Raw genomic sequence first — 26,078 nt, 5'->3', positions numbered from 1 at the left:
TAAAGCATACAGTGATCGGAATGATTTTGTATTGATGCAGGTTGTCATTGCTCATGCTGAACTACTTAAACTCCAAGTAGACAATCGCTCCATTCCTCATTACCATAGATAATATCTAAGTAATAAAACAATCATTATCAAATTCTGATTTGCCATAGATAAAGTGATTTTATAGGTAGGCTATCATGTAAAAATCTGCTACATAAAATTTATAACTGAGTGTAAAAATACTAATTTTATTTTCATGTGGTTTAGAGGTCAGCTATGGATACTCGGCTGCGAGAATTCTTAACAGAGCGCAAAGTTGAAGAAGATGTGATCAAGAAACTTGAAGATGAGAATGTAAGCCACTGCAGCTTTTGCTGTGTGCGTGCGTGTGTGTCTGTGTGTTTGTTTTTGAACGGAAAGCCGCAATCCACAATTTACTATGCACATTCTAAAAGAATTTATTGAATTTCATATTTGTGTTTAATCAGTGACATTAATTAATGACGTGATATGTTTAAAGAGTAATTTTAAAAGCAATTTTTGTTCATCTTATGTTGGACAAATGTGTACCACATTACCAAAAGTATCTGTTATCAAAAGTAGATAGCAAAAAACAACTCTAAAATATGCAGTTGTATGTATTCATTGTTTTTTTTAATATTGACAATTTTATTAATTTGTTATTTATATTTTTCAGATTGATGAAACTGTCATTCCCTTAATGACAGACAGTGACCTGGCAAAGTACATCCCCAAAGTTGGCGATAGAGTCTCCACTTTGGCCTTCTGCAGACAAGCAACACTGTCACGGACGTCACCATCCAGGAAAGAATCTATACTCTCAAGGCTACGACAAAGACTGACAGGAGCTGAGGGAATGCCTCCTAAAAAGAAATTGTCTCAGTGGGCAGAAAATACAAATGCAAAACGAACAGTTAGACGAATTGAGGTTGGCTGGATGGATTTTGATGAGTCGAAGGGTGGGTTCAAACAGGTGAAGTCTGTAAGTGGTGGTGGAACAAGGCATTTATCTGTAGATAAAAATGAAACAGTGTCAAATATCAAACTTATGGCTGAAAATCTGTTTTTCCCCAATGGCACCTCAAAAAAAAACAAAAGTCTTTCACACTATTCAACTCATATTGAGAGCTCACAGATGCATGTGGATGCTTCCAGTACAGTTGATGAGTTGTATAAGCAAAGTAAAGTCAAAATTCTGCGACTTTATCTGTGTACCAGAAAGAAAACACAACAGCAGCCCCAAGACGTAGAGGCCGATCATGCAATAACCCAGCCCTCTGTGGTAGATCTCACTGGCAATGAACCTAATCAGGCCGCTGATGATCTGTTGGCGGAAAACATAAATTCAGAACCATCAAACTTTGTAATTAATGATGGAGCTTCCACAAGTGGATATTTTGAACTGAATGACACATTACCATGGGATGGTCTGCCAAATGTAGGTGAAAGTGAAGATTCTGATGCAGTTGTTATTATTAGTGGGGATAACAGGGTGGATATTAGTGTGGTTGAACTAAACCCTGAAACACTGTTTACAGAAAAAGAGTCTGATCCACCTCATCACACATTGTCTCTCTCACCGGGGCTGACAGGAGAGGCCAATATTCCTGACCAAGCACCCCCTGAACCACGATCTTGTCCCGTAATACTAACTGTTAGAAGAGGTCATTGTCTTACTGATTTGATCAGTGCCTTTAAGGACTCAAACATTATTTCATCTGAGGTCAATATCAAAATGTTGTTACCAAATGGAGAGCTTGAACAGGGGGAAGGAAGTGGTGTTTTGCGGGACTGCCTGACAGAATTTTGGATGGATTTCTATGACAGCTGCACATTGGGAGTTGAGGTGAAAGTCCCATTCATTCGGCATGACTTTCAGTGTGAAGAATGGCAGGCTATAGCTAGAGTGTTTGTTGTAGGGTGGAAGCAAGCTGGTTACTTCCCAGTGAAGCTTGCAATACCCTTTCTGGAGGAGATATTGTATGGCTCAACAACCAGTAGTTTAAAAGATTCCTTTCTTTTGTACGTCTCACAAGAAGAGCGATCTGTTCTCCTGAAGGCTTTGGATGACTTCAATTCAGTGGATACAGATGAATTGCTGGAAGTACTTGATGCACATGAGTGCAAGCAGGTTCCTACCAAGGACACACTGCTCCCTGTTTTGGCACAGATAGGACACAAAGTACTTATTCAGGCCCCAATGTTTGTAATCAAGTGCTGGCGTCCCGTTGTGGGTTCTGTAGCTGGTTTACTCCCACCAGAAGGACTGCATCATTTCATAGCAGAAAAAAAACCGACTGTAAAAACAGTGAAGGAGCTTCTAATCTTTCCAGAGGAGATGACAGCTGCCCAGTCAACAGTTTCTCGTTACCTGAAAAGGTACATTGGAGAAATTGATTTCAATTATCTTCAGCTTTTCCTGCGGTTCTGTACAGGATCCAATCTGTTGGATAAAGCCATACTAATTGAGTTCATAGAAACTACAGATTTCCTCCACAGACCACAATCCCACACATGTGGATGTGTACTAAAGCTGCCCCTTGGTTATCACAGCTATCCAGACTTTCGCAGTGAATTTAACAGCATTCTCGCAAGCTCTATGTGGGTGATGGATGTGGTGTAGGTCAGTGTTACCCAACCTTGGTCCTCAAGGCACTCTGCCCTACACGTTTTAGGTTTTCCACCCTAACAGTTCATAGAAACACGGGTGTAGTTAACAGTAACATGAAGGAATGAATGTGAATGTTCAATAGACTGGGTGGTTAAGTTCTCTTAACAGTGTAGCCCGTTGTGCCTTTTTCATGTGCAGCCTTTTTTTTCATCTGGTCAGTAAGTGCTTTCTTAGTTTCTCCCCCCAATTAAAATAGTAAGCTAAAGGGAATGTTCAGGTTTTTTAAAGTGGAGTTACCTGTAGTAGACAGCACTTAGCACTCTGATTTTGCAGAAGCAGCAGTGAGTGTTGGGGACAAAATAAGGCAACAAATTGGTTGGGGAATGAGACCACAAAACAACACCAGTTGAAAATACATATACATATTTAAATAACATTTTCAGTGCTTCACCTGGTAGGAATCCGTACACTAAACATAGAAGTGCATCTGTTCCTGCTGCACACATTGTTACTGTGTTTTTGGCTAGTGCCAAAATAAATTACTAATTTTAACATTCTAATACTTTTTTACTACAGGAAGAGTAACAAATATTTCCAATATAGCATACAGTAACAGTTCTACAAACTGGAAGATTGCTGAGTGCTTTCTACTGTATATACATACATAAGTACAACACCATTACAAATACCATATTCCAACTGATTAAGCATGTTCTATATTAAAGTATTTCAGATGTTTGCAGAAATCTTAATAGAAACAAGAATGTGAACCTTTATGTTCCTAATGGGTTTAGAAGAAAAGTTGTCAATTACAGAGATTGGTTACATTGTAAAGAGGTTTGTATAACATTTTAGAAATAACTGTTATTTTATCCTGTTATTATATGCAAAATACAACCTGTTTTTGAGTATGGTGTATTTTGAAAGACACCAGTAAACCATTCTCATTGGTACAAAACTTTGTCCTCTCTGTTACATTCTATACATCTTTAAACATGAACATGTCTAATGACACAGCTGAAAGTTATTTAACTACTCATTCTATAATGTCATACACGTGCTGTGATTTTTAAGAAAAAAAGCCGTTCTTTATCAAACATGGGATTGCTTTAATCTATTCCACAATAACAAAATTATAGGCTCAAGAAACATTTGGAGCATTGGTGACACAACTATGATTCTACACTTTAGCCTACTTGGTCTTCTTGTCTAATTGATCACAACATTAGATATATTGCCAGTCTATGTGGTTGTTATCCAAGGTGCTCTTTTTTTTGTTAGAAATTAACACATTTTTGGTACCAAAAACTATTATGAACAACTTTTGATGCTTTAACAGTGTGATAAGTTTAACTCAATCCCAAAAGGATTTTTTTTTTTCTAACCTGTATCATATTTTAGTTTAATACTCCACGCTTTGTAGCTACCAAGAGCAAGCAACACTTCATGATGAGTTAATTTACTGACATGGACAAAATGAAAATTATGTTATACAGTCTTTTCTGATAATTTTGATACAAAGACAAGATAACTACACACTGGAGAAAAATAATTACTTAATAATAAGTACATTAAGCTGTAGGAATACGTACTGAAGTACAAAATGTACTACATTTGTATGTTTGTGTCCATTTAAGTAGCCTCAAATAACTGTGAACGAACTGTATCCCTGAGATGAAAATATAAATCAAGGGCCTGGGACATGGTAGATGGGAATTCCAAGCTTGATTCCTCCATTATTATTGTGCACAAATCAAATACTTGCACATCACATGGGACTGAACTAACAAAAGTGCAGCTATTTTTACACAAGGTCAAATCTTCTGTCAGTGGAACGAGACAGTCTTCTGCACCCCAAAGGTGAGGGGCCATGTACATGACATCAGGTATCCCACAGGGCACGTTGTTATTCTTTGAGGGCCTTATACGGTGAGCATTCCAAACACTCCGGATGTCATTCAATACCTCCTGATGAAGAAACAAGAATTAGGTCAGAGCTGTAATACAAGGCATTTTTAAAATGGTCGAAAATAAGTGTGGTGCATCCTTAAATGAATTGAAAAGCAGCAATGTTTGGATGCAGTTTAATGAAAACCAAAGGAAGAGGGAGTGATGGCAAAAAAAGAAAAGAAAGAACCACACCAGGCAAACCACTGAGTTGTGGGATCTGGGCTTTATACTAATACTAATACTAATCTTGGTGCGGATGCGCAAAGCTTTTCAACTTTATGCGCATAATACAGGTGACAAAATCAATATTTTTCAATCCCATGAGGGGATCCAATATCATCTCAGACCTGAACGTACCAATGATAGAGCGCTGAAGAGTTACTGATGTGTGAAGCCTGACTGCTTTTGACAGACTGGCAGTGACAGATCGTTAGCTGCAGCATAACTGCTGATGCAGAATGAGTGCAGACAAGGATAATGTCCTCCGATCAGAAAAAAACAACATTTAAGTCGTGCTGACTTCTGATCAGTTCAATTGGCAAAGTGTTCCCTGATTTAAAAACTTTGGCTGGGTTGATGCTTCAGCCTCCATTACGCACATACAGAGCGCAGTTGACCTTCAACAACGTTAGGAATACATTGCATTTACCGTACGGTAAAGGTAACGTCGTTTTAACTATGTAAACAATTATTTTGTTACCCTTACTGCTAAAACAGCTTAATTTAATGTAATTAATTACCACCACTGGTTATCATAATATGGGTCATTTACCTGAATGATTGGCATGAAGCAGAACTGTGACAGAGCTTTGTCAATGAAATCCCCAAAGAAGAATCCTTCGTCCTTCAGTTCTCCTAGAAGCTTGATCCATGACTCGACTCCTTCTTTTCTCATCACTCCCCACCAGCTCTCAATTCTCTGGTTTGCGGTACTTGCTCCTGTGACGTAGCTTCTGTCTCCTGCTCTATCATCCCCGTCATTTCTCCGTAAATAACGCTGGAGGTCTCTGACCAACACGTTCTCAGTGCCCATGTCAGTTCGTACGAGCCTGGGGAAACCCCCACGACTCTCCACTGCTTCCACAAAGTAACCTCCGATAACCTTTGGGTCACTGTTAGTGTGTGCGGCCCGCAGCCAAATGATGTTGCGTGAGAAACCGTCGATGCATCCATTAATACATATCCCATATGGCTTTAGTTTGTCATAAGAGTCTATGTGCCACACAAAGTTAGGCCCCTGAGCAAAATATTGCCTCCTTCTGAGACGTCTGGTCTGGCGAACCTGGGAACCTACTGGGTCCAGTAAAGAGATGAGGATCCTGACGTCTTCTTTCCTGATCGCAATGCCGTGTTGTTTGCACTTTGTAAACATCCACCGATAACCGTGATCCTTCCCAGGCCCTTGCAGTTGGTTCACAATAAAATCTATCCCGGCGTCCAGGTCGTACTTACGTCTGTAAAGCGACTTGGCTCTCAATATCCGGTTTAAATGTCTCTCCGTAATGATGGTTCCTTGCATTGCCAGGCTTTTCAAAATGCATTTGTAGCTCATTCCCAGCCTGAAATAAAACTCAATCAGACTGTCTCTGTCCATGGTGTATTTAGCCTACTTTTATGCTTGTGTCTCTACGCAGCTGTCCAGGAATTCTATCAATAAGATGTGCGCACGTTATCTATTTCGTGGCCACAAATGCGTAATTCGTTGCCACGTTATACCCAATTCGTGCGCACGTTATACCTATTTTGTGCCCTCGAAATAGTATTTCGTGGCCACAAATAAGTATTTCGTGGGCACGTTATACCTATTTCGTGGCCACAATTTATTTATTTTTTGTACCATGTCATCAGAGGGGCTCCGTAGGAAAGAGACAATTTAAGAGATTTTAAAGACCTTTGGCAGGGCTGTAGGATTATTGCCTAAATGTTTATCATGATTATTTTGATGAGTTGTCATAATTATTCGTTGACTTTTAGTTTACCTCCTGAAATCACCTCACAAACTGAAGTATAATTCATGGATGAAGGACAAGGAAAATAAACAACTTAGTGACTGCTGCATTAACGTTTCCATACAACAGATTATGATCCACTTTGGGGAACAAGGGCCTCGCCTTCTGGTGTGGAAAACATTTGAATTTTGTTGCAGTGTGGTGGTGCAACACTAATCTGGGAAACTGCAGGCCGTGCTACAGAGGAAACAACTGTGATTGGCTGATGTAGGCACGTAGTCGGCAGTGATTTAGGGAGTGCTTGACTTCTTTTTGCATTTTCAATATCGTTATATCAGAATCATTAATTGTGTTAAAAAGTCCCACGCAAGAGGCAATCCGCGCTAACTCGCTAATGGAGATTTTCCGCCTTAATACGGCTATGATATTAACGTCATTTTAACGAGATTAATGCTGACAGCACTAATATTAACTCAATAGGCCCACTTTAAGGTTTCCTCAAGTTCATTGAATACTTGTACTTACATCAACCTGATGATTTGAAACTACAGCCATTGTCAATCTGAAGATGGAACAAGAGATTTGACAGAAAATAAAGAAAAGCAGAAAAGGTCTAATTAAAAGAAGTGATCTGTACCAAAATGCCAGAATTTGTTTTGTTACTGATGCTGAGGAGGTTCTCTCAGCTAAACTGAGGCAGAGGTACTGTTTAAATTCCCTTTGCATACTTTACTGATAATCAGAGATGACCAGGTGGAATTTTCAAAAGTGAAGCACTGCAAACACAGAAACCCACCGAAAGAGCAGAAAAGTCAGAGAAAGCTGAGGAGGAAGCAAGAGCACCAGGAATCCATAAGGAACAAGTACGGACCTGGAACTGATCTGTTATCTCGGTCTTCGTATAATAAGACATGTTAAACAGCTGTCAGGTGTCGTGTTCTGCTGTTAGAAGAAAACTACATGCACCATAGTGAGGTTTCCCTGATCTGTGAAGTCGGTAAGTCGTGCAAATTGAGACATTTCCAGGGAAAGAGTGATGATGGCGATAGCTCGGCTTGTGAAATGCGTTTGTTCTCTTTGATGAGTTTTCACAATATTCCAGCGGCGGTGACGACATCTGGCAGTAAAGCAAGAGTCGGCATGTGTCCGAGCTGCTGCCACATCAGAGACCTCAGAGAAATGGAGTACCACCTCCTCTCACTCCGTGAAGAACAGAACCATCAGTCTACTGTTAAACAAAAGGCTTTGTGAATTTTATTAGACACTTTTGAACACCTGCTGACATTAGCAGCCATATCTAAAGTCCACTTTAGGTAGGGCTCTGTGTTTGTTTTTCTTACCTTCAAGTTTTTCAAGTTTATCTTTTCAAACTGAGCTATGAAACAGCAGAGATCTGTTTAAACATGGAGACTCTTTCGTATCAAACTGTTCTTGACCAGGAGACTTTCAGAGTATCTCTCCACAGTCAGCAAGAAATCATTTATAGTTGTGCTCAAAAGTTTTAATATTCATCATGAGCATTTTTATCATTGTAATTTAGGGCTTTAAAGTGTTTACTTAAGCTTTTATTTTTCCAGCCTGGAATACTTGTACAGCATAATGATTTTGTTATACTTCCTTTTTCAATCTCATTACCATATAAAGAGGTAGATGTGAACCATACCCCAACACTGAACAGGTCACTGGTGACCTGATGGAGACTGAAAGATTTCTTGCAGACTGTAGAGAGTTTGTCAGATAAAATCTGAATAAAACATTAATTTACCCTGAGGTTTCCTTGGAAAATTAGCAGTGACTCCTGTCTCTCTGGTAATGCCACGTTCCACTTACACATCATTACTTTACATCATTGCCTTGAACTAACCCTGTGATTTATGGGTAAGTCGCTAATTAGTTGCTAAGGATTTTTCCTTGGAAAAATGACGTTTTCTAGATGCAGATGTGTGCCATTTGTTATAAATATAAGTTTGTTTTTTTTCAATCTGTCAAAATATTACAAATCACAAACAACTGTAAAATTTTGCAAACAGTTCAGTGTTTCTAGCAGAGATGTTGTTTTGCCTGGAACGTCTCCTGTCATGTCCCCTGCTATCAAAAACATGTTTGATGTTAAAAAGAAATTCCTGGGGTAAAAAAACAGCCCAGCTCAGTCTAGTCCAAAAATTAAAAAAACAACAAGAGGGACGTCTTTTATTAGGTTGCACAGATGCCTATCAGTGCCTATACAGTTCAGCAGTTCTCTTCATCTGGATGTAGTGTTTTCCCCTTGATTCAATTTATATATGACCCAATCACAACAACGGTTTTCTCAAAGCATTTTATATTATATGGTAAATGTAAATGAAGTCTTGGATTTGTGTTAGTTTCAGTTCTGCGGTTTTCCCCTCAGAGTTGAAGCCCTCATCCAGTTTATTTCCTGTCTGATTCTCTGGGTGTTTACTCCCCTCATTTCTTGCCCTCGTTAGAGCCTGATTTCTACCTGTTCCTTGTTAAACCTCCCTCCCCGGTGTGCATTTAATCGGTATCTTTTTACTCAGCCTATGGCCATTGTCATCCCTCATTTTCTCTTGCTGACCCACTTTTAATAGAGTCATCCTTTTTTCTAACTTTTACTACCCAAAGAAAAAAGAAACAAACCTGGAAATAAATGCCATTCTGGGGTCTTGGTCTTTGTTATTTTGCCAATTAAGCAGTCTTTCTTTGGAATTTGAGCAGACAAAATCCTTTGAAGCGTGATTGATGAAGAGTGCCAACCTAGAAAACCTAGCACTGTGTAATTGATAGTGGAAGTACTGTAGAACAAAGCAGCAGTGTGGAAGACTGTGTTCTTGTTAGTGCTGACACTAGCAAGGTACGAGTTTTCCCAGAGGCTGAGCACGGTCTTTGTTCTTAAACGTGCTGTGAGCACACAGCACTCAGATCATTTATTAGCATCACAGCCTCTCCAGTGTATTCGTTTAGATAACAGACAACAGGTTATGTTCAAGGTTTCAATTTAAAGACGACTGGAAACGCCTCATTTCACCAATTCTTTTATTTATAGCATATTTTAAGTGCACTATAAAACATATACCCCCACCCCCCTGGCACAGAATTTACAATCTGATAAACTGTACCTTACAAACAGGTACAGTTACAGCAGTACACACTGTGTCACAGGAATGTCCTTCTATTCATTTGATGATGCAGACATGCATGAATGATTCTAATTTGCTGCCAGGTCTCTCTGACGGTACTGAAACTTCAGCTTTTGGAATACAGAACATATATTAAGAATATCTACAGTGATTTTCACGTTTCTGTGATTAGGTTGTGGGACTGATTTTTTTTTTTTTTTTTTTTTTTTTTTGCAGACTATCGCCTAGGAAATAAACACCAGCACAGAAAGCACACAGCCATAAATATGTCTGTTTTATACTCTGTGATAACTAGATTAATGATTTAATGCAGATTTCTTATTTTCAGTATTATATTTCACTGAAAATTTGACTTTCCTACTGATTGTTTTTAGTAATTGTTTCATAGTCAGTGGAGCTTAACTTTTCTGAAACTAAGATTTAAAAAAATAAAAATCTCAACAGTTTCTCGTGGCTTTCTGGTTTTTACTTTCCTGCTTTGTGCTTTTTCCACCTTCATTAGTTCACCTGCTCCTGATTAAACTTCCTTCCCTGGCATGTATTTAGTTGGTGTCCGTTCCTTCAGTCCTTCTCAGCACTGTTGTTATCAGCCCTGCTGGCTCTCTGAGGTCCTCTGAGTAATGAAATGCTATTTTAACTCCTCCAAAGCTCAACACTCTTTTCAACATGATGGTTTTCTAAAAACATTAGTCTGTTAAACATCAAGAAGACTGCATAAACACACTACAAAACTGAACTGGGGGAAAAAATATTTTAAAGGTGAACCTATAATGAAAATCAGTATTTGCAGTCGTGGGGTCCTGCCCAGTGTTGGACTTTTGACACAGCAGAATGGAAAAACGGATAGTCAAGCTGACTTTATTATCATTTGTACCAGAAATTACAGAACTAAGTGAAGCTGGATTACAGTGACATATTAATTTTTTTTTAGTGCACAGTAAAGCACATTTGATTGCGACGTGTGGAAACATATCAGTGTATTTGTACGGAAAACTTCTTCTCATTGAATATTTATTATAAGTCTCTTTTGGACTAATCCAGTAAATCCTGACAAATCAACATAATAAATCTGTCTCACAAATAAATGATGTCAGCGGTTAATTCAACAGTCATTGGATGAAATACAATCTCTTGGTCCTTAATGTGTGTCTGCTTTCATCATTTATGGCTCTGCCTGCTAGAAGTACTACAAATTAAACTACAGAGCATCTCGTGTTTCTCAGCAGACAAACCTCTGACATAACTAAAGCTGTTGACTGGAGAGATACCGGTTTGGTTTCTGAATGGCGGCAGCTGGCTGGACACCTCAAACTGAGGAAACTGTTGTAGCTGCCAGTATTTCCATGAGGTCATCTCTGGCCAGTCAACCTCTCCTGGTTTATGGTCCTGCTAAGAGCTTGAAAAGGCGACAGGAGGATGAGTTTTTATTGCACTTAACAGCAACATAAACTGTTCTTTCCGCATTAACGCTGCGCTCTGAACACAGCAAGGCGTCAAACGGATCTGGATTGAGCGTCCTACGTTTTCACCTCGCATGTTCCAGAAAGTTCAGACTTCTCTGGTGGAAGATGATTGAGACATCAAATACAAAGAGGAGTTATAAACGAAATGGGAAAGGGAAAAAGTGGCATAAATGGGTTTTAAAACAAAATGAGTAATCTGGATGTCCTCATAAATACTTGCCAGAGTTTCTCAAAGTCATTGTCTAGTCAGCCCAAGGTGTCACCAAGTACTACACATCCTTGTGGTTTCCCTGTGAATCAGTCCCACTAAGAACTGTTATATTCTGCCAACACGGCCTTCAAGCTCTCAACTTTAGTGGTTCATCATTTTGACATGCCATTGTGCAGAACCTGCTTTCTGTTAAAGTATCCAAGCTTTAAAAAAAAAAAAAAAAAAAAAAAAAAAGCTCTGACATCACTTAGCAGAATAACCATGTCAGCATTTCCACTACAAACTCAAACGGAAACCCCTGATTCAAAGAACCAGAGAGCCTCCTTAAAAGTTGAAACGAGGTTTATGCAAAGTTGCCTTAATTTTGCAGATTAATATGCGCTGATAGTGATAACAACAGCTGTCAGTCATCTTCAGCTCTGTTAGATTTATTGCGGTTTAATGCAGTAGAAAGTCCCATTGCCCTCTTTATTTGGGTCACAAAGTGCTTTTTTTGTCAGTTTTTCACTCAACAGGTTTGATATACCTTTATTAGTCCCACAAGGGGGTTGAGGGGAATGTACATGCAGTTCGTCTTTTTTTAAAGTCCCAGAACATGTTTTAAATTCTTCTACCATCAAAGGTTGTTTCTGAGCCTTCTGCGAGGTCCGAGGAGGAATTTCAAAGCTGCCGATAAGCTTAACCGTGGGAGGGAATAAAGGTGTTCCGCCCACTTCATCTGGCTCTAATTAGACTGCAGGAAAGCGCATTTTCTGCAGCACTTGGTTTCCTTTATTTCCAGATACTTTTGTTCTGTGGTCACCATTCTCGGTTTTCTGACTCAACAAGTAAGGAAAGTATGTAAGCTGCTGTTTAGTCTGTAAACCTTAGCCATGACTCTCATTTGCCAGAAAACCTCCATACTTTATTTATAGCCCTGCTTTAAAAAAAATTGTCAGTTTTTCTTTTTTATTATGAATTGTTCCAACCTGATTCTCTCAACATTATTCAAGTATGTCAGACTGTTAATAGGAAAATTGTACTTAGTAGTCAGTATAATCTTTTAATGATATAAGTTTGCATATGGTAGAATGCTGCATGTAATTATTTGTGTGTAGAAGTATATAGTTGGTGGCATATTGAAAGAATGTCTCATCCTAGGAGGTCTGTAACATTCTAGGGTGTTCACCCCCACATCCTAGGAGCATGAGAGAGGTCGTACCTTGTCTTATTGTTTTACGGTAGGATTAACGTAGCTATGTCAGTTTTAGTTTAAGTGCTTCTTTACATATAGATGAACTGTTGGATTTTCCAGACCAGCAGGTTAAGGGAAGTTGTTTATGGGGCCACACTCTGACCCCACACACACACACGTACACGTACGTACGTACGTACACCTCCACATTCCAATGTAAGGAACAAACGCTCACTGAAGTATAAATAAAGACCGGGGCAGTTTCTCAGTGCGAGTCTCTCAGTCTGGAGGCTGCGCTTGCTAGCAAGAAGTTCTGTGTGTTTCTCTTCTCTGAGTCTTTACTGAAGAAGTGTTTTAGAATATATTCCTTAACACAGACACATTTAATCTTATGGAAATACTCTGATGTAGTAGAGGGAGCTTCCAGGATACGTGACATCCATTTGCAAGATCATAATACAGGGAAGTTAGCTGAAGTGTTTGCACATCAGTTCATTCAGACATCACACAGACTGCAGGAGAGTTCACAATTTGGGCCATTCTAATCAGTCATTTGCATATATGAAGCCGTTAAAGCGTGTTAGGCTGGCAAAAGCTGTAATGTTTAAAGACTGTCCACTTGCAAAACGCATATTCAGTAAATTTTATGTGCATATTTACTGCGAAAATGGTGCTTTTGTGACCAACTGATGGCTATGATTTATTTATTCCTTTTAAAAATGTAAAGCAAATGTTGTGAATAATTAACAATAACAGAAAGCATAACTTATTTAGGCTCATCAAAAGTTCAAACTTTATTTATTCTCGGGCGGTCATTCCCTATGGGTTAAAACCTTTTTGAGTTTACAGTCGTAACTACCATCCAGTATCAATCAGATATTTGAGTTTGGCGATGAGCACTAATCAAAAGTTCAGCCAAACGCTGATTGTTGATTGGCTGGCTGTTCTTGTTGCCTTAGCTTTCCATATGAGATTAAGCCATCTCAGCACATACTAGCTCTTTAAACATCCATTCTGATATATCTGTTGAAAAAAACAAGTAATTATAAAAGTAATCACTAACACTTTTTCTATAAAAGCATAATTTGATTAAAAATGCATTTTTCAGTGGCTAATCTGGCTGACAGGAGAAGGAATTTGTTTTTTGTAATCCAGCATTGGTTCTACAACCCTGAGTGCAGACGTGATATTACGTCCAGCAGCCATCATTCATTCTCTCCCCTTCAATAATTTAAACTGTCTTCTTGGGAAGACTATTATAACTGGTAGCTCCAGATGAGTCACACTCGAGTAGAGATGAACTCATCTGAACAGTCAAACACCGATGATGATGTGTTTCCATGGCCCAGAACTGATGTTTACAGCTTATAGATAATTAGTACCTCTCACTCGTGTGCTTGGCTGTTAAGCTTCATGTTTGTGGCAATGATTCAGGGGGAAAATATCTGAGGAGAAAATAGCAGTGAATAAATCAAGGAAGTGAAGTTAGCTGATTCTCAAACGCTCCTGGCTTCGGGGTTGTAAAAAGAGTGTTCAAAGAAGCTGAAGAGAACAGCGCTTTATGACACTTTCCCCAATTTCCTGATTGCTATATTCTTGTCTGCTTTTCCAAGTTTCCACTCAAAGATGGAGGTCTTTGCCCTGAGGGAGATGAAACAGCTGGATTATTGGCTCCATCCCAGGCTGCTGATTCTGTTTTTTAAAAGCTTTCTGCTGAAACCAGGTCTGAGTCCCTGTTGGAGCTTCAAGTTTGTACAAACAGCAACAGTTAAGCTGCACATGTTCGTCTGGGGCTCATGGACAATTCAAGTAGAGGAGAATTTTGACTAACTAATAAGGGAATTTGTAAATTTGGAACCATTAAGCAGGCTATAGTCTAAACTCCCCAGATTCCCTTCTAATTAGCCCAGAAGGTCATAAATCAAGCCAGGCGCACACAGTTTTCTGGGACGTGCTAATTTCACCAGGTGTAGTGTCTTATGAATGGCCGTAATGTACTAAGACAATGAGTGGAGACAAACTCATCAGAAAGAAATCTAGGCCAACTACTAAGAAACTTGAAGCATTTGCTCTAGGTACAAAGCCTTTTAAGACCTTTACAGTATCCTGAAGTTGGCATTACCCCTTTTGGTAAGCTGTGTCTTAATTTAGTTTTTGTTGTAGTTAGTATAAACACTGCTCTAGAACTTACCCCCAACGTATATCAAAACAGCACTTGATCCAGGTCCTAGAGTTGATCCAAGTCCTTGTCTACTCACTACTGGTACCCTTAAGGTTAATCACATGATCCTTGAGTCAATCCCAATATGGATAATTTTTTAAAAGTCTGCTAGATTTGCCTTCAATTGTCCAACTGGCGCTGTTCCACATGACTGAGATGCCCTTTTAATATTTGATCGAGAGCGTGTAGTTCAATAGCCTGATGGTCAACCTCATTCCACTTTGAGACATTGAAACCAGTGCCTTTGCAGTTCTTGGTGGCATTTTCCAGTCTGGCCTGGCTAGAGAATATTTCACTTATTTACACTTTTGGAGCAGTACTTGTAGTATCAAAAGGCAGCTAATGTCAAAGTCCATGTATAGTCAGCCCAAGTGGTTCTAGCTGCTCTAACAAATCGCCAATCTTCAATTGCTCATCTAGTGCTGTTCCTGATAGCCCATGTGCCCTTCAAGTTAATCTGCCAAATCTCCCAAACTCGTTACCAAGTAACTTAGTAAAAGCAATCCACTTTGCTGTGATGTAAAGCTTAACCCTTTAGTTTAGCTCCTTGGCCTCACAAGTAACTTCACACTCTTTCCTACCCCTTAATTAGTCCAAATGCTCAAGTGAACCTATTAAACCCACTTGCTTTCCAAAAGGTGCAAATTGATCCAAGTAATTGTATTAGCCCAAGTATCAGTGCAGAAACTCCTTTTTTGTTCCTCTTACCTTATGTCTACTTCTGCTAAGTCAAAGAGGCTTTTCCTTAAGTTGGCCCAGGTACCACTAATTATCGTGTCCCATTTGGCATAGGCACTGCTGCTTTACGCCACCACTGTGTATCAAAAGTGCACCAAGGTCACTTAAGTGAATCAAAGCCCTTATCTACTCAGCCCAAGTAATCCTAACCCTTCTACCACATTGTACACTTTTGGTTGTTCAAAATGTTCCTTGAATCAGTCTAAGGACTAACTCTTCTGTTAGATGCTTCGGTTAGAGCATAAACAACTTAGGATAGTAGTTGGTGGCCAAGGTATCCTTCAAGTCAGTGTACAATAGGAAACCCAGTCCTGCTTGTTAAGAACTCAACCCAAGTCTGCTTTGGTGTGATCTGAACTTGCTTTATTTTGGCTTCTGTCCTTTAACATGAAATGAACACACCAAAGTGGATTTTCAGTAGTTTTATTGAAAAATGCCTCTTCTGTTTTCAGAAATAAATAAGAAAATAAGGCTGTGGAATTCACAATCTGCAGTTAAAACATGAAGCAGCAAGACCATTTCCATAGTCTTGCATGCAGGTTTTGACCGCATTTGATACGATGACAATGACGATGACAAATATTCTGATTAAAACAAGATGAAATGTAGTGAACATGTACTAAATATACACCACAGACATGCAATTCCACCTTTGGTAAAAATTATCTGTGACAGAATAAAGGAAAACTGATAAATATAAAGATACAAAATGAAAGCGGTGTTTAACTGAACCTCCTAAAAGATGAACTGAATGAGAAAGGTTATACTGAACATACTGGATGAAGTGTGAAAGCAAAACAATAAACATTTCATATGTGATGTCCTGACACTGAACATTTTCCTTCCTGCTGTACTATTGCTAGCCTTGTTACCATGAGTGCACTGTTGAACACTGCTAGTCAATACAAACTCAATGCAAATATGTTACAAGCAAAAAGACAAATGGAAAAGGAAAGCTCACAGGTTTTTGTAGTTTGTTTTTTGTCTATTTTAAAATTGTGCCAGTCACCCCCGAACATCATCAGTCTAAACCCTTCGCCTGACACAAAAAAGAATATTCACATAGATTTTTAGGCACTGAAATGTATTACCCAATAAATTTGAGGTGTCAAACCCCATTTTTATTTATAATTTCATGAACGAACACAGGTTAAGGTGAAGAAAATTAAACGGATAAAGAAAACGCTACTTGTCTTTATGATGTTAGCCTGCTGGTTGTCTATCTTGGTAGTGATCTCTTTTGACGCTGGTTTTGCAACTCGCCGTCCTCCTCGGGGAACTGGACTACTTGGGTGTCAGGTTCAGATGGGTATTGGCCTGCTTGGAGATAGCATTTGGGCCAATTGGCAAAGTAAGTTGGCACATTTTCTCTTGATTTTTCTCAACATGCACAAGAAGAACTGGTTAAAAGTTGTGTTTCTTTCTGATTCCACCTAAACCACTGACACAGCTAGTTAGTAAACAGCAGGGGTGTGGCCAGTATTGGTGGGGGGGTCATAGGTGGCTTGTGTGACACAGAGGGGGAAATGGTTGTCACCAATACAGCTACACAGCAACAAACTGGTTTGAGTTGTTTGTCTTATCATCGTAGTGTAATTTATTCATTCTTTAGAGGGGAGGGCTCAATAGTGAAGGTTTGCCAGTATTTATCTTGGTAAACCAATAAATTTGCAGGCGAAATGAACGTTACTTCAAAAATAGCAGTCTGTATGTAGTCTGCACTACAAAAAACCCTTTGAGACTGTTTTTATCACTTAAACATGGCCCAGGTCACCCAAGGCACCCTTTGGGCACGCCCCTGCTATACATTTCAGTGCATTCATATTCTCCTTTTGTGTTGTTAGAATTTCAGGTGTTAGTCTGATAACCACAAGCATTACCAGCAATCAATTCCATCACATACATTCACAAAATGCAACAAAACATGAGATCATCAACCACCCGACTAGAAAGAATTTGTGAAAGCTTTGTTAGTATTTTAAACCAGATGTAGTTTGGGTGGGGTTTCCTTGTTGTTGTTGGGGTTTTTTTTGTTTTTTTTGGGGGGGGGACATGAAAACATGAAGTGGTGAATCTAAGCCTGCAGGGTCACACGTGTAGGACAGACCAGCATGACCCCGAGCAGTTTAAAATGGCTACAAGCACATGGGTGGGAAGACTTAAAATTTAAAAAAAAAACAACCACCAAAAAACAATAAAAATAAAACGTTCTGTTGGCGTTTGAGCAAGCAGCAGGTTTGTTTTGCAAGGCACAAGCTTTAAAACTACAGATGTTAAGACTAAATTTAGTGGACTTGATTCAAATATCATTTACAAGGCACAAATTAGTTTATTTACATGTCACATGGAGAGAAATGCTGTTAACAGAGTTGCTGCTGCTGCTGTGGGTGGTGATGCTGAGGTGGCTGCACTGGTTTCTCTGGTACAAGTCCACCTTTGTTAGTATTTGTTTTGGCTTGTCGGTGGTGTTGTTTGCTGCATGCTCCTCCACTGAACAAGGCTTCTTTGTTTGGTCTTTGGCTTCAAGATGCAAACAGGCCACTAAAGAGGTCGGTGCCATCACCGCTGCTGCTGGTGTTTTGCTCTACTGTCTGTGAGTCGTTAGTACTCGTTCCCTCTTTGTTGTTGTGATGTTTTCAGCACAGTTTGTTAATTGTTTCCTTTGGTGGTTATCCCTTTAAACAGCTTTAGAGCATATGAGTGATTCAGTTACAGGACTTTTTTATTTTGTGTTTTCAGATGGTCAGTGAAAGCAGCACAGGCGGTATAAAAAGTCTACTATGGTGAACCTGAAACGGGCCAAAGAGGATGGAAGGTGTCAGTCAGGTCAGCAGAAGACAGCAAATCAATAACCTCTATGTGCTTATTAGTTGACTACAAGTTTCACACATGCACTAATCCCCCCACAACAGAGTGCTCAGACATTTTGGGAAGTGCATTTTCTCCCTTTTTATAAACCAGAGTCAGGGAGTATTGGCCCAGCTTAGAATAAAGACTGGAAGCAGATTTAAGCTGTTGAGGTGGTTTGAAGTAATTGCTTCACATCAAGCTCAGTCTTCTGTTTCCAGACTACTAGATGTCCTTTTCCCCAACGATACTTCTCAGCTCATCTTGAGGACTCCCGAGGAATTCCCAGGCCAGGTGAGAGATAGAATCTCTCCAACGGGCTCTAGTCTACTCCAGGGTTTCTGCCCAGTTGAATGTGCCCAGGAGGCATCTTTAGCATCTTTAACTGGCTCCTTTTGACACAAAGGGGCAGCTCAGACTCCCTCTTTTGGAGGAAACTTATTTCAACCTATTTTTTTCTATTGCTTTTATAAATTACTTTCTATCTTATACCTTTTTTGCTGTTTTAATCTACAGAGATTTCTGAGTTATCGCAAAGCATGCATTGGCTTTGCAGGTATCATTTTATACCATGCCCTGTCAGAATCCATCAGCCTAACCCTTGAGTTTCTGTTTTCAGTGTTATTCTAAAGTCATCACATCCCAGACTCATGAACAGGAAAGTGCATCTCCCAAAATGTTGGTGTGTTCTTTTACTGTTGCATTTAATCCCAGATTGCCAAACAGAACTAATGTCTCTGATCACAGACAGGATGCTTTACATACCTATGTATCCCTGCCCATTGTAAGGAATACCGACACACTGAGAGGAATCGCAGTATCCAGGAGGTCCAGGAGGCCCACGGACTCCGGCGTATCCTGGACGTCCAGGAGGTCCGTGAGATCCAGCAGGGCCTGAAGGGCCTGGGGGTCCGGTCCTGCTCTCTCCTGATGGACCTGATGTGTTTAATTTAAAAAAAAATAAAAAAATAAAAAGGTTATCATGATCAGTAGCATTTCAAAGAGGGAGGAAATGGACAACACACCCATGTGTGTTCAACTGTCAGTGTTACCAGACTGCAATCACAGCAGGCTGAAGTTTATGGAATCATATTTATTTCATCATATGTGCGAGAGCAAAAAACATAATACCAGCAAATAATTCAGTTTCACTTGCGGAATTAAATTCCTCGTGCGTAAATTCAGCAACGCGCAGCCGCGCACACGCGTGTGTCAGCTTTACACACGCTGCTACAGTTTCACGCTGTCACTGGTAGCTCTGCACTCTGAGAGAAATCCTGCTCATTTGACTGTCTGGAGGAGGAGCCCAAATAAGGACAGGGTCCTAATGTAATTGGACACTTCAGGTTACTGCATTAAACTCAGTTACACTGTGGCAGTGACAGAAACGCTATTTTAAACTGCATTTGATCTGAAAAATAAAGTTTTCTGAAGTAATTATTAACAGTTATTTAGGCAAGTTCTGAAGCCTCTGCACAGAGCAGACTCGTGCATGCACGAAGGCTTCTTTGTGCATATGAAATGAAATTTGCTTTGCCTTGTTATGATATAAATATAATTCCATAATAGCCAATCGCCACGACTTTTGACATGAGGTGGAATAGAGTTATCTAACTCAGCTTCACACGCTCCCATCCTGCATGGATAATAGGTTACAGTTACAGCTCTGCGACAGTCCTGATTAGGCCACAAGCCAGAATGATAACCAAGGATAACGGTCTCTAAATAAGAACTGTTGCTGGACGCCAATAATTAACGTGGTACAGACCAAGAACAGCCTTACATATAAGATAACTGGGGTCATAGCCAGGTTGGGGATAGATGATGGTTGGAGTGATTTTTAGCTTATTTCATTAATACATGGAATGAATTTTATCCTGACGTTCAGATTATTTGCACTCTTCCTCGCTATACTTCCATGACATGGCTTTAGACACAAATGTGCGTGTAGTCACAAATTTGTGCTTGAACTGCTTCCCTTTTAGAAATAAATGTCCATCATCTCAAAACGATACCAAAACAGGAGCAGGTCTATCATCTTTTTCCCCCCTCTGGGTCTGTTTATTACTAAAAAAAAAAAAACTGCATTAAGGGGATTCACTTCAACTTCATCTGCAGCCCCCACCCCAGTGGTGCAGATATTGGAGATCACACAGGGGGTTAATGGGATATCTTCAAATGGTCACCAAACCCTACATTCAAACTACATGGATAAATCACATCAGCATAATGCAGCATGGACAAAGGTGGTAGCAACATGTCTTTTATTTTTATAAACTTTGCCTCAAAGGAAGGGCGGGACTGATTCTCCAGTAAAAGCAACGTTTATAAAAATAAAAAGATGAAACTGTTCAAATGGTGCAGATCAAAGGCCGGCTGCGTTTTCATTTTCTCAGATGTGAACGCTTTCATGAAGTGCGTTTTGCTTTGAGCCAGCGTGTTTCTGAGAGTCAGAATTTTTAAAAGCCTTCCATGTACTTTTATACCATTAGAACTAATAAAAACTACAGTTACACTCTTGTATTTGATGTAAACAGAGATGAGAACATTTTATGATATTGTTGTTAGACCACTGCGACTCAACGCAGCTGGAAACAAAATTAATTGAAAAGGTGTCGAGCTGCTGCTGACTGTCCCGGGCATGGAATGAAATGATGTAAACTATGATGGGGAAAAAGAAGTAGGATGTGCTGATCCTCCCCTCCCCTCTGAATTTTGTCTAGACTTGGACAGAAAAAGATTGGAAAGTTTCCTGCCCGACTGTCTCCTCGCCGTCCTCGGCATGTCCTCCAGGCTGACTCACTGCTCTCCTCTCCCTCCTCGACTCTAACTGCTTCTGTCTGACAGCTGGGACCGTCACAAAGCGGCAGGGTTGCAGTCGCGGAGGATGGAGTGCGATTACATAAGCAGTTGCTGGTGAAACTGCTTTTTTCAGGACCAAAGTCTGTGTTTTTCTTTAACAATGCTGCACCACCACCTGGCTAAATCACTACTTTAAGGGCAACTAAGCGCAGTTTTAAGGAGCAAGAAGACATGGTTAACTGAGACAAATTCAAACCTCTCAGTGAAATATACTCATAGGAGACGGGACGGGGGGTATCTTGCTGTCAAATGTGTGTCAACATGTCACAACACTGGTGCCAGAGACTAACAGGAATGGCAGCAAACAAAGCTTTCAGCATTTGAATCAGCCGACATCTTTGAGTGGGTGGGGGTGGGGTGTGAATAAGGTGAGACACTCAATAAGATGAGTGACAAAGGCAGGTAAAAATCAAGGTTTACATCATCAAGGTAGATCGTTATATGCAAAGGCTCCATTTCCATCATCTTGGCTCAAACATTGAGTGTGTTTGGGTTTTTAGTGGCAAATGTGACGAGACAATAGTTCTGTTTTGCTGAAACATAAATTATTTATCTTTTTTAAGCCTTACAAATCTGTAGGGGCAGTTCAGATGATGGTTTCATCAACGATGATAAATTATGGACTTAGGAATCAGCTTTGCCTGTTAACTTTAGCTGTCAGCGATCTCACCAACATTTTAAGTATTTTTGGTGTCTTGCTAAAGAATGTGTACCTGGAGGTCCCCTCGGTCCTTTCGCTCCAACTACTGAAGTTCCTCGATCGCCTTTCTCTCCTGGGGGACCTGAAGGGGGGGAAAGTCAAGTATCATTAGGCTGGGAGCTCGGAGGTCTCAATCCTGTAAGTTGCAGAATAAAATAAGACATTTTTTCTGTCTCCCCTTACATAAGAGCTCCTACTTAAAAGCTCCTCCCTGTGGTAGAACTTGGCTTTGGAACATTTTTTTTGCCTCTTCTGAAATATGTTTCCTGAATTTTTGTTACATAAAGTGAGACAGGAAAGTGAGACTTCAGAAAGGGGTCCTTAATGAGCAGAAGGTGAGGGTGCAATGCAAATACATTTAATTTCTGATTCTGCCCGGCAACATCTTCAGTAGTTATTCTGTTTTCTTTAATAAGACTGAACACAGGGATGAATGCACTAGCAGCCATGTTCATGATCATTTAGATCGGAGTTTTCTAAGTTTTGTTGACCGAGTGCCAGTGCCAGTAGTTTATCTGGATAAATGAAACATGCAGTGTGCATTGGCCAATCTCCCTAGATTACAATTTGCTGTTTGTGGATCAAAAAATCTCGTCAAATGAGAATTTAAAAAAAAGATGTAAAAAAGTGTCTCTGGGTCAATAGAAGTACTTTTTTCACTGCAGTATTTTTACATTTTGGCATCAGCAGCTTTATTTGATTCGATCTGGACTGAAATTCAGATTAACGATGATGCCAGGCCTTTCTAGCATTCTGTGATGGTTTGGTGCGTCTTAGGTAAACGTTCTGCAGAGTAAATAATCACTTTGCTGCCTTCTGTGCTCCCATTTTAGAAATCATTTGACTTCATGTTTATTTTTCTAACTCCATTTGTTCATGATGTCAGCCTCTCCTGCCGTGCAGCAACTTCTCAGGGGTGGCTCGTACCTCTCTCTCCCTGCTGGCCGGGCAATCCGGAACTTCCGGGGAATCCGTTCCTTCCTGTGGCGCCCGGCTCTCCACGGGGTCCCTGATTGCCAGGAGGTCCAGGAGGGCCCGGAGGGCCTGGGTTATTGTTGCGGTACATGTTGCTGGGGATTTGATTCAATAACGAGTTGACCCGAGTCATTTGTTCTGCAACAGCAGGGTGAAGAGAAAGCAAGAACATTACAAACCACATCGTGAAAGCCAAGAGGCAGAGATTTCTAAATCCATGTCAGGAGGGGGAAAATGTGTTCTACGTACCTTGGACTAACTGTCCGCAAACCTGTCTGGCAATGGATCGCATCATGTTCTGAGGAGCAAAGTCACCCTGGGTGCAGACAGGCAGGATTTAAAATTGGAAAACAGTGAAGAAAGGAATAGAATAGTTCTTTATTGTCATTGTGCACAGACTTTATATGAGTCAGAAAATGTTTCTCTGAAACTTTTCATTGAAACGTGGCTCAATCAGGATTTTCGTGACCACCTGCTGCTTTTGCACTAAGGAGCATTTGCAACAGCTATAATGACCCCCACCTTTATCTCAAAGGTTGAGGCTATAGAGACCAAACAGCAGTCTAGCAGGGGAAGAGCTGTCAAAAGTCCAAAGTCCTGGTCAAAAGGTTTGCAGAGTTGGGAGCTCTAACAGAAGCTGGCTACTCGTTTTTCTCCAGGTGGTTCAGTGAATTCGTCCCACATGAAGCTTTGGATTGTCCATGCCAAGTTCTAGTTTAACATCCTAGGAGAACCTATTGCACAAACAAACTCAACAGTGGTGCGATGCAAATGGGTCCTCCATTATGGAGAATATGGGGTGCACTAATATGAATATCTCCATTCGTTCCCTGCTACTTCGCTCTTCAAAAAAATTGAAATTCAAGTTGAAGGTCGGCAAACTGAAGCGGATCCAACATGCACTACAGATGGTGCTTGACGTCCTGACAGAACAGGACTTCCAGGAAGTGTTCCCAGTGTTGGAAGCACGGCAGCTCTGGACAAGATTACTACTTCGAGGATGGCATCCAATTTCTGTGTGTATATTTTTGGTTTCTGTTGAATGTTCTCCCTTAGACGCCTCAGAGCATTTCAACACCTCAGCACTGATGCAATCTAGTGAATGTCCAAAAAGACTAGATTCCTCGTCTCTCTCTGAACCTGAAGTTAAAATTGTCTATGTTGAAATCGGGCTTCAGACTAAAATTTAGAATGGCAGCCGCACTGGATGCCAGATGAACATGCACATGAAGACAATCCAGGAGCAGACACATTTAAAATGGTACAGTTTCTTTCATGGACTTTTTGGTCACACGTTGTACATCAGGAAAATACTCCAAACAACTCGTAATGCTAAGTGATAAGTTCCCAGCATTTCCTACTGTTTGCCCCATTTGTCATTTCTCAAGTCACTTATATGTAAATGTATTATTAGAAATTTCCTGAAACGTGAAACTGCACAGGGAATCTAGCCTCTTGTTTTCATCAGCTTGTTGTTGACATGTTGTAGGATATTTTTAATATCATCACTTGTGGACAAAAACATTTGATGTAGGTTTACTCACTCTCTCTCCCTTGTCTCCCTTTGGACCATTGGGACCCTAGAACCAGAGAAATAAAACTGTTAAGAACTATTCAGGCCCAACGTGCTGCTCAATTAACACACAACCCTGCCAGCAAACTTACAGGAGGACCAGAGTCTCCAGGATTTCCTGGTTTTCCTGTGGTACCTGGTACTCCAGGAGATCCTGGAGGTCCCTGCAAGGAAAAAGAGAAGGGTAAGAAAAATATCGATGAGTGGGAAAGAGGACAAAGATGACTCTTGGGAAATATGCCTGCAAAGGTAGTAGAAAGCTCTTTGGAAAGGCAATTAAATGCCTCAATTGTTCACGTGGTTTGCAGCTCTGAGGTGTGCATGTGTCAAACCATTAGAAGTCTTACCATGGGCCCTGGGGCTCCTCTAGGTCCAGCTGGGCCTTCCTTTCCTTGAGGGCCCTGGAAATATAAGATAATGACTAAAACCCTAAAGCCATACAGTTCATGTTTAAAGAATTCAGACCGCATGGATGCCATTAAAAACAGCCTGGCTATACTCACCCTCACTCCGGCGGGTCCCATTGGGCCAACAGGACCAGGAGGACCACGAGAACCCTGCAAACATGAGAAGACCCCTCAGAAAAAAGTATTTTATGCTCATCATCTGTAACAGAAAGTCCACCTTTCCTCTGATTGACCAACTCGAGCTGGTTTGTTTCAGCGTCGTGCCGGACAGTAAACGTCTTTTTCTTTTTCTTTTTTCCCCCCGTGCTCATTTGCTCAGAAACTCTGCTCACTATTTTTATTGTCTCTGGTCTTTGATGCCTTGGCATAAGATTTACAAGGAACATAACATATTCCAGAACCGTTTTATTGGCCATTATAAACCAGGACCGCATGGTCTGTAACTCATTAAATGCATGTTGCTATAGCATCTGCTCCAACATGGTCACCTGCAGCCTCGTTGCTCCAATACGGTCCACGTGGAGTTTGTTTTACTGGCATAAAGAGCTGATTAATCAGTCTTACTCATGAGTCTGAAGCTCTGCATGAACACTGCGGGTGAAGGGTTGAAGGTTTAATTCCCATGCATGCTGTTCCAGTGCAACAACACTTTGAGCAGGGCAGTAAATTGTTCCAGTCCTTTAACTAGTTGAGCTGACTGGAAGAAATAAATTATTGAATAAAGGATTTGAAGTAGGTAGCACTAATTACTGTTGTTTTTCCATCTAATTCATTGTCTTTTTGGAAATTCTACTTACAAACACTGAATTAGTTGAAATAAAATAAGTAAGCAAGGGCTTTTAAATAAAGTCGTCATCAACTCTGACACACACACACAGAAAACATACCATACGTGTTGCACACTTTTTTAAAGAAATATGGATGTTAAATGTGAACATGGTGGCAAAACGTTGCCTACTGTTACCAAGTTTTTGAAGGTGACCCAGAGTTTATTAAAACTCTCAGATGAGTTTTCAGTGACAAACCTAACAAATGTTTACCAGAAATTATCTAAAAAAAAAAAAATGACACTTTAATCTGTTATTTCAAGGCCTTCCAAGTTCAACCTTGGACATGAAGCTCTGATTTCCAACCAAGAGCAGCAACTGTGAATTTTTGACATGATTTCATTCCCAACACTTGTCACATCCCAACACTTGCTCAAGACCCATTGGCACTGCATTTAAATGTTCCTGGTACCATTCAGCCTCC

General features: G+C 40.2%; 3 protein-coding genes across 3 annotated transcripts in view; 1 reads left to right on the top strand and 2 right to left on the bottom strand.

Moving 5' to 3' along the window:
- The first annotated feature begins 816 nt into the window (after positions 1–816).
- LOC146617619 (uncharacterized) lies at positions 817–3,233 on the top strand. Its single transcript, XM_085372734.1, has one exon. It carries the CDS (start codon positions 866–868, stop codon positions 2,630–2,632), a length of 1,767 nt encoding a protein of 588 aa, XP_085228860.1. The 5' UTR covers positions 817–865; the 3' UTR covers positions 2,633–3,233.
- A 1,019-nt stretch (positions 3,234–4,252) lies between these two features.
- Positions 4,253–6,164, bottom strand: LOC146617618 (uncharacterized). Its single transcript, XM_085373499.1, has 2 exons — positions 5,343–6,164; positions 4,253–4,588 (listed from the first exon to the last, which is right to left on the bottom strand). Exons 1-2 carry the CDS (start codon positions 6,162–6,164, stop codon positions 4,253–4,255), a joined length of 1,158 nt encoding a protein of 385 aa, XP_085229625.1.
- A 9,715-nt stretch (positions 6,165–15,879) lies between these two features.
- col12a1b (collagen, type XII, alpha 1b) overlaps positions 15,880–26,078 on the bottom strand; it is a 150,831-nt gene continuing 140,632 nt past the window's right edge. Inside the window, exons 69-77 of the mRNA XM_085372145.1 lie at positions 24,924–24,977; positions 24,768–24,821; positions 24,513–24,584; positions 24,392–24,427; positions 23,097–23,163; positions 22,800–22,985; positions 21,886–21,954; positions 19,076–19,246; positions 15,880–16,783 (exon numbers count right to left, since the gene is read on the bottom strand). Of these exons, the coding sequence (XP_085228271.1) occupies positions 16,683–16,783; positions 19,076–19,246; positions 21,886–21,954; positions 22,800–22,985; positions 23,097–23,163; positions 24,392–24,427; positions 24,513–24,584; positions 24,768–24,821; positions 24,924–24,977 (810 nt within the window). The 3' untranslated portion in view covers positions 15,880–16,682. The remainder of the gene's footprint in view (positions 16,784–19,075; positions 19,247–21,885; positions 21,955–22,799; positions 22,986–23,096; positions 23,164–24,391; positions 24,428–24,512; positions 24,585–24,767; positions 24,822–24,923; positions 24,978–26,078) is intronic.

Source organism: Diplotaxodon limnothrissa, linkage group LG15 (assembly GCF_057381915.1).
Source record: "Diplotaxodon limnothrissa isolate DT_005_m linkage group LG15, D_limnothrissa_male_GT1.1, whole genome shotgun sequence".
NCBI lineage: Eukaryota > Metazoa > Chordata > Actinopteri > Cichliformes > Cichlidae > Diplotaxodon > Diplotaxodon limnothrissa.
This window is presented reverse-complemented; position numbering and strand designations above follow the sequence as displayed.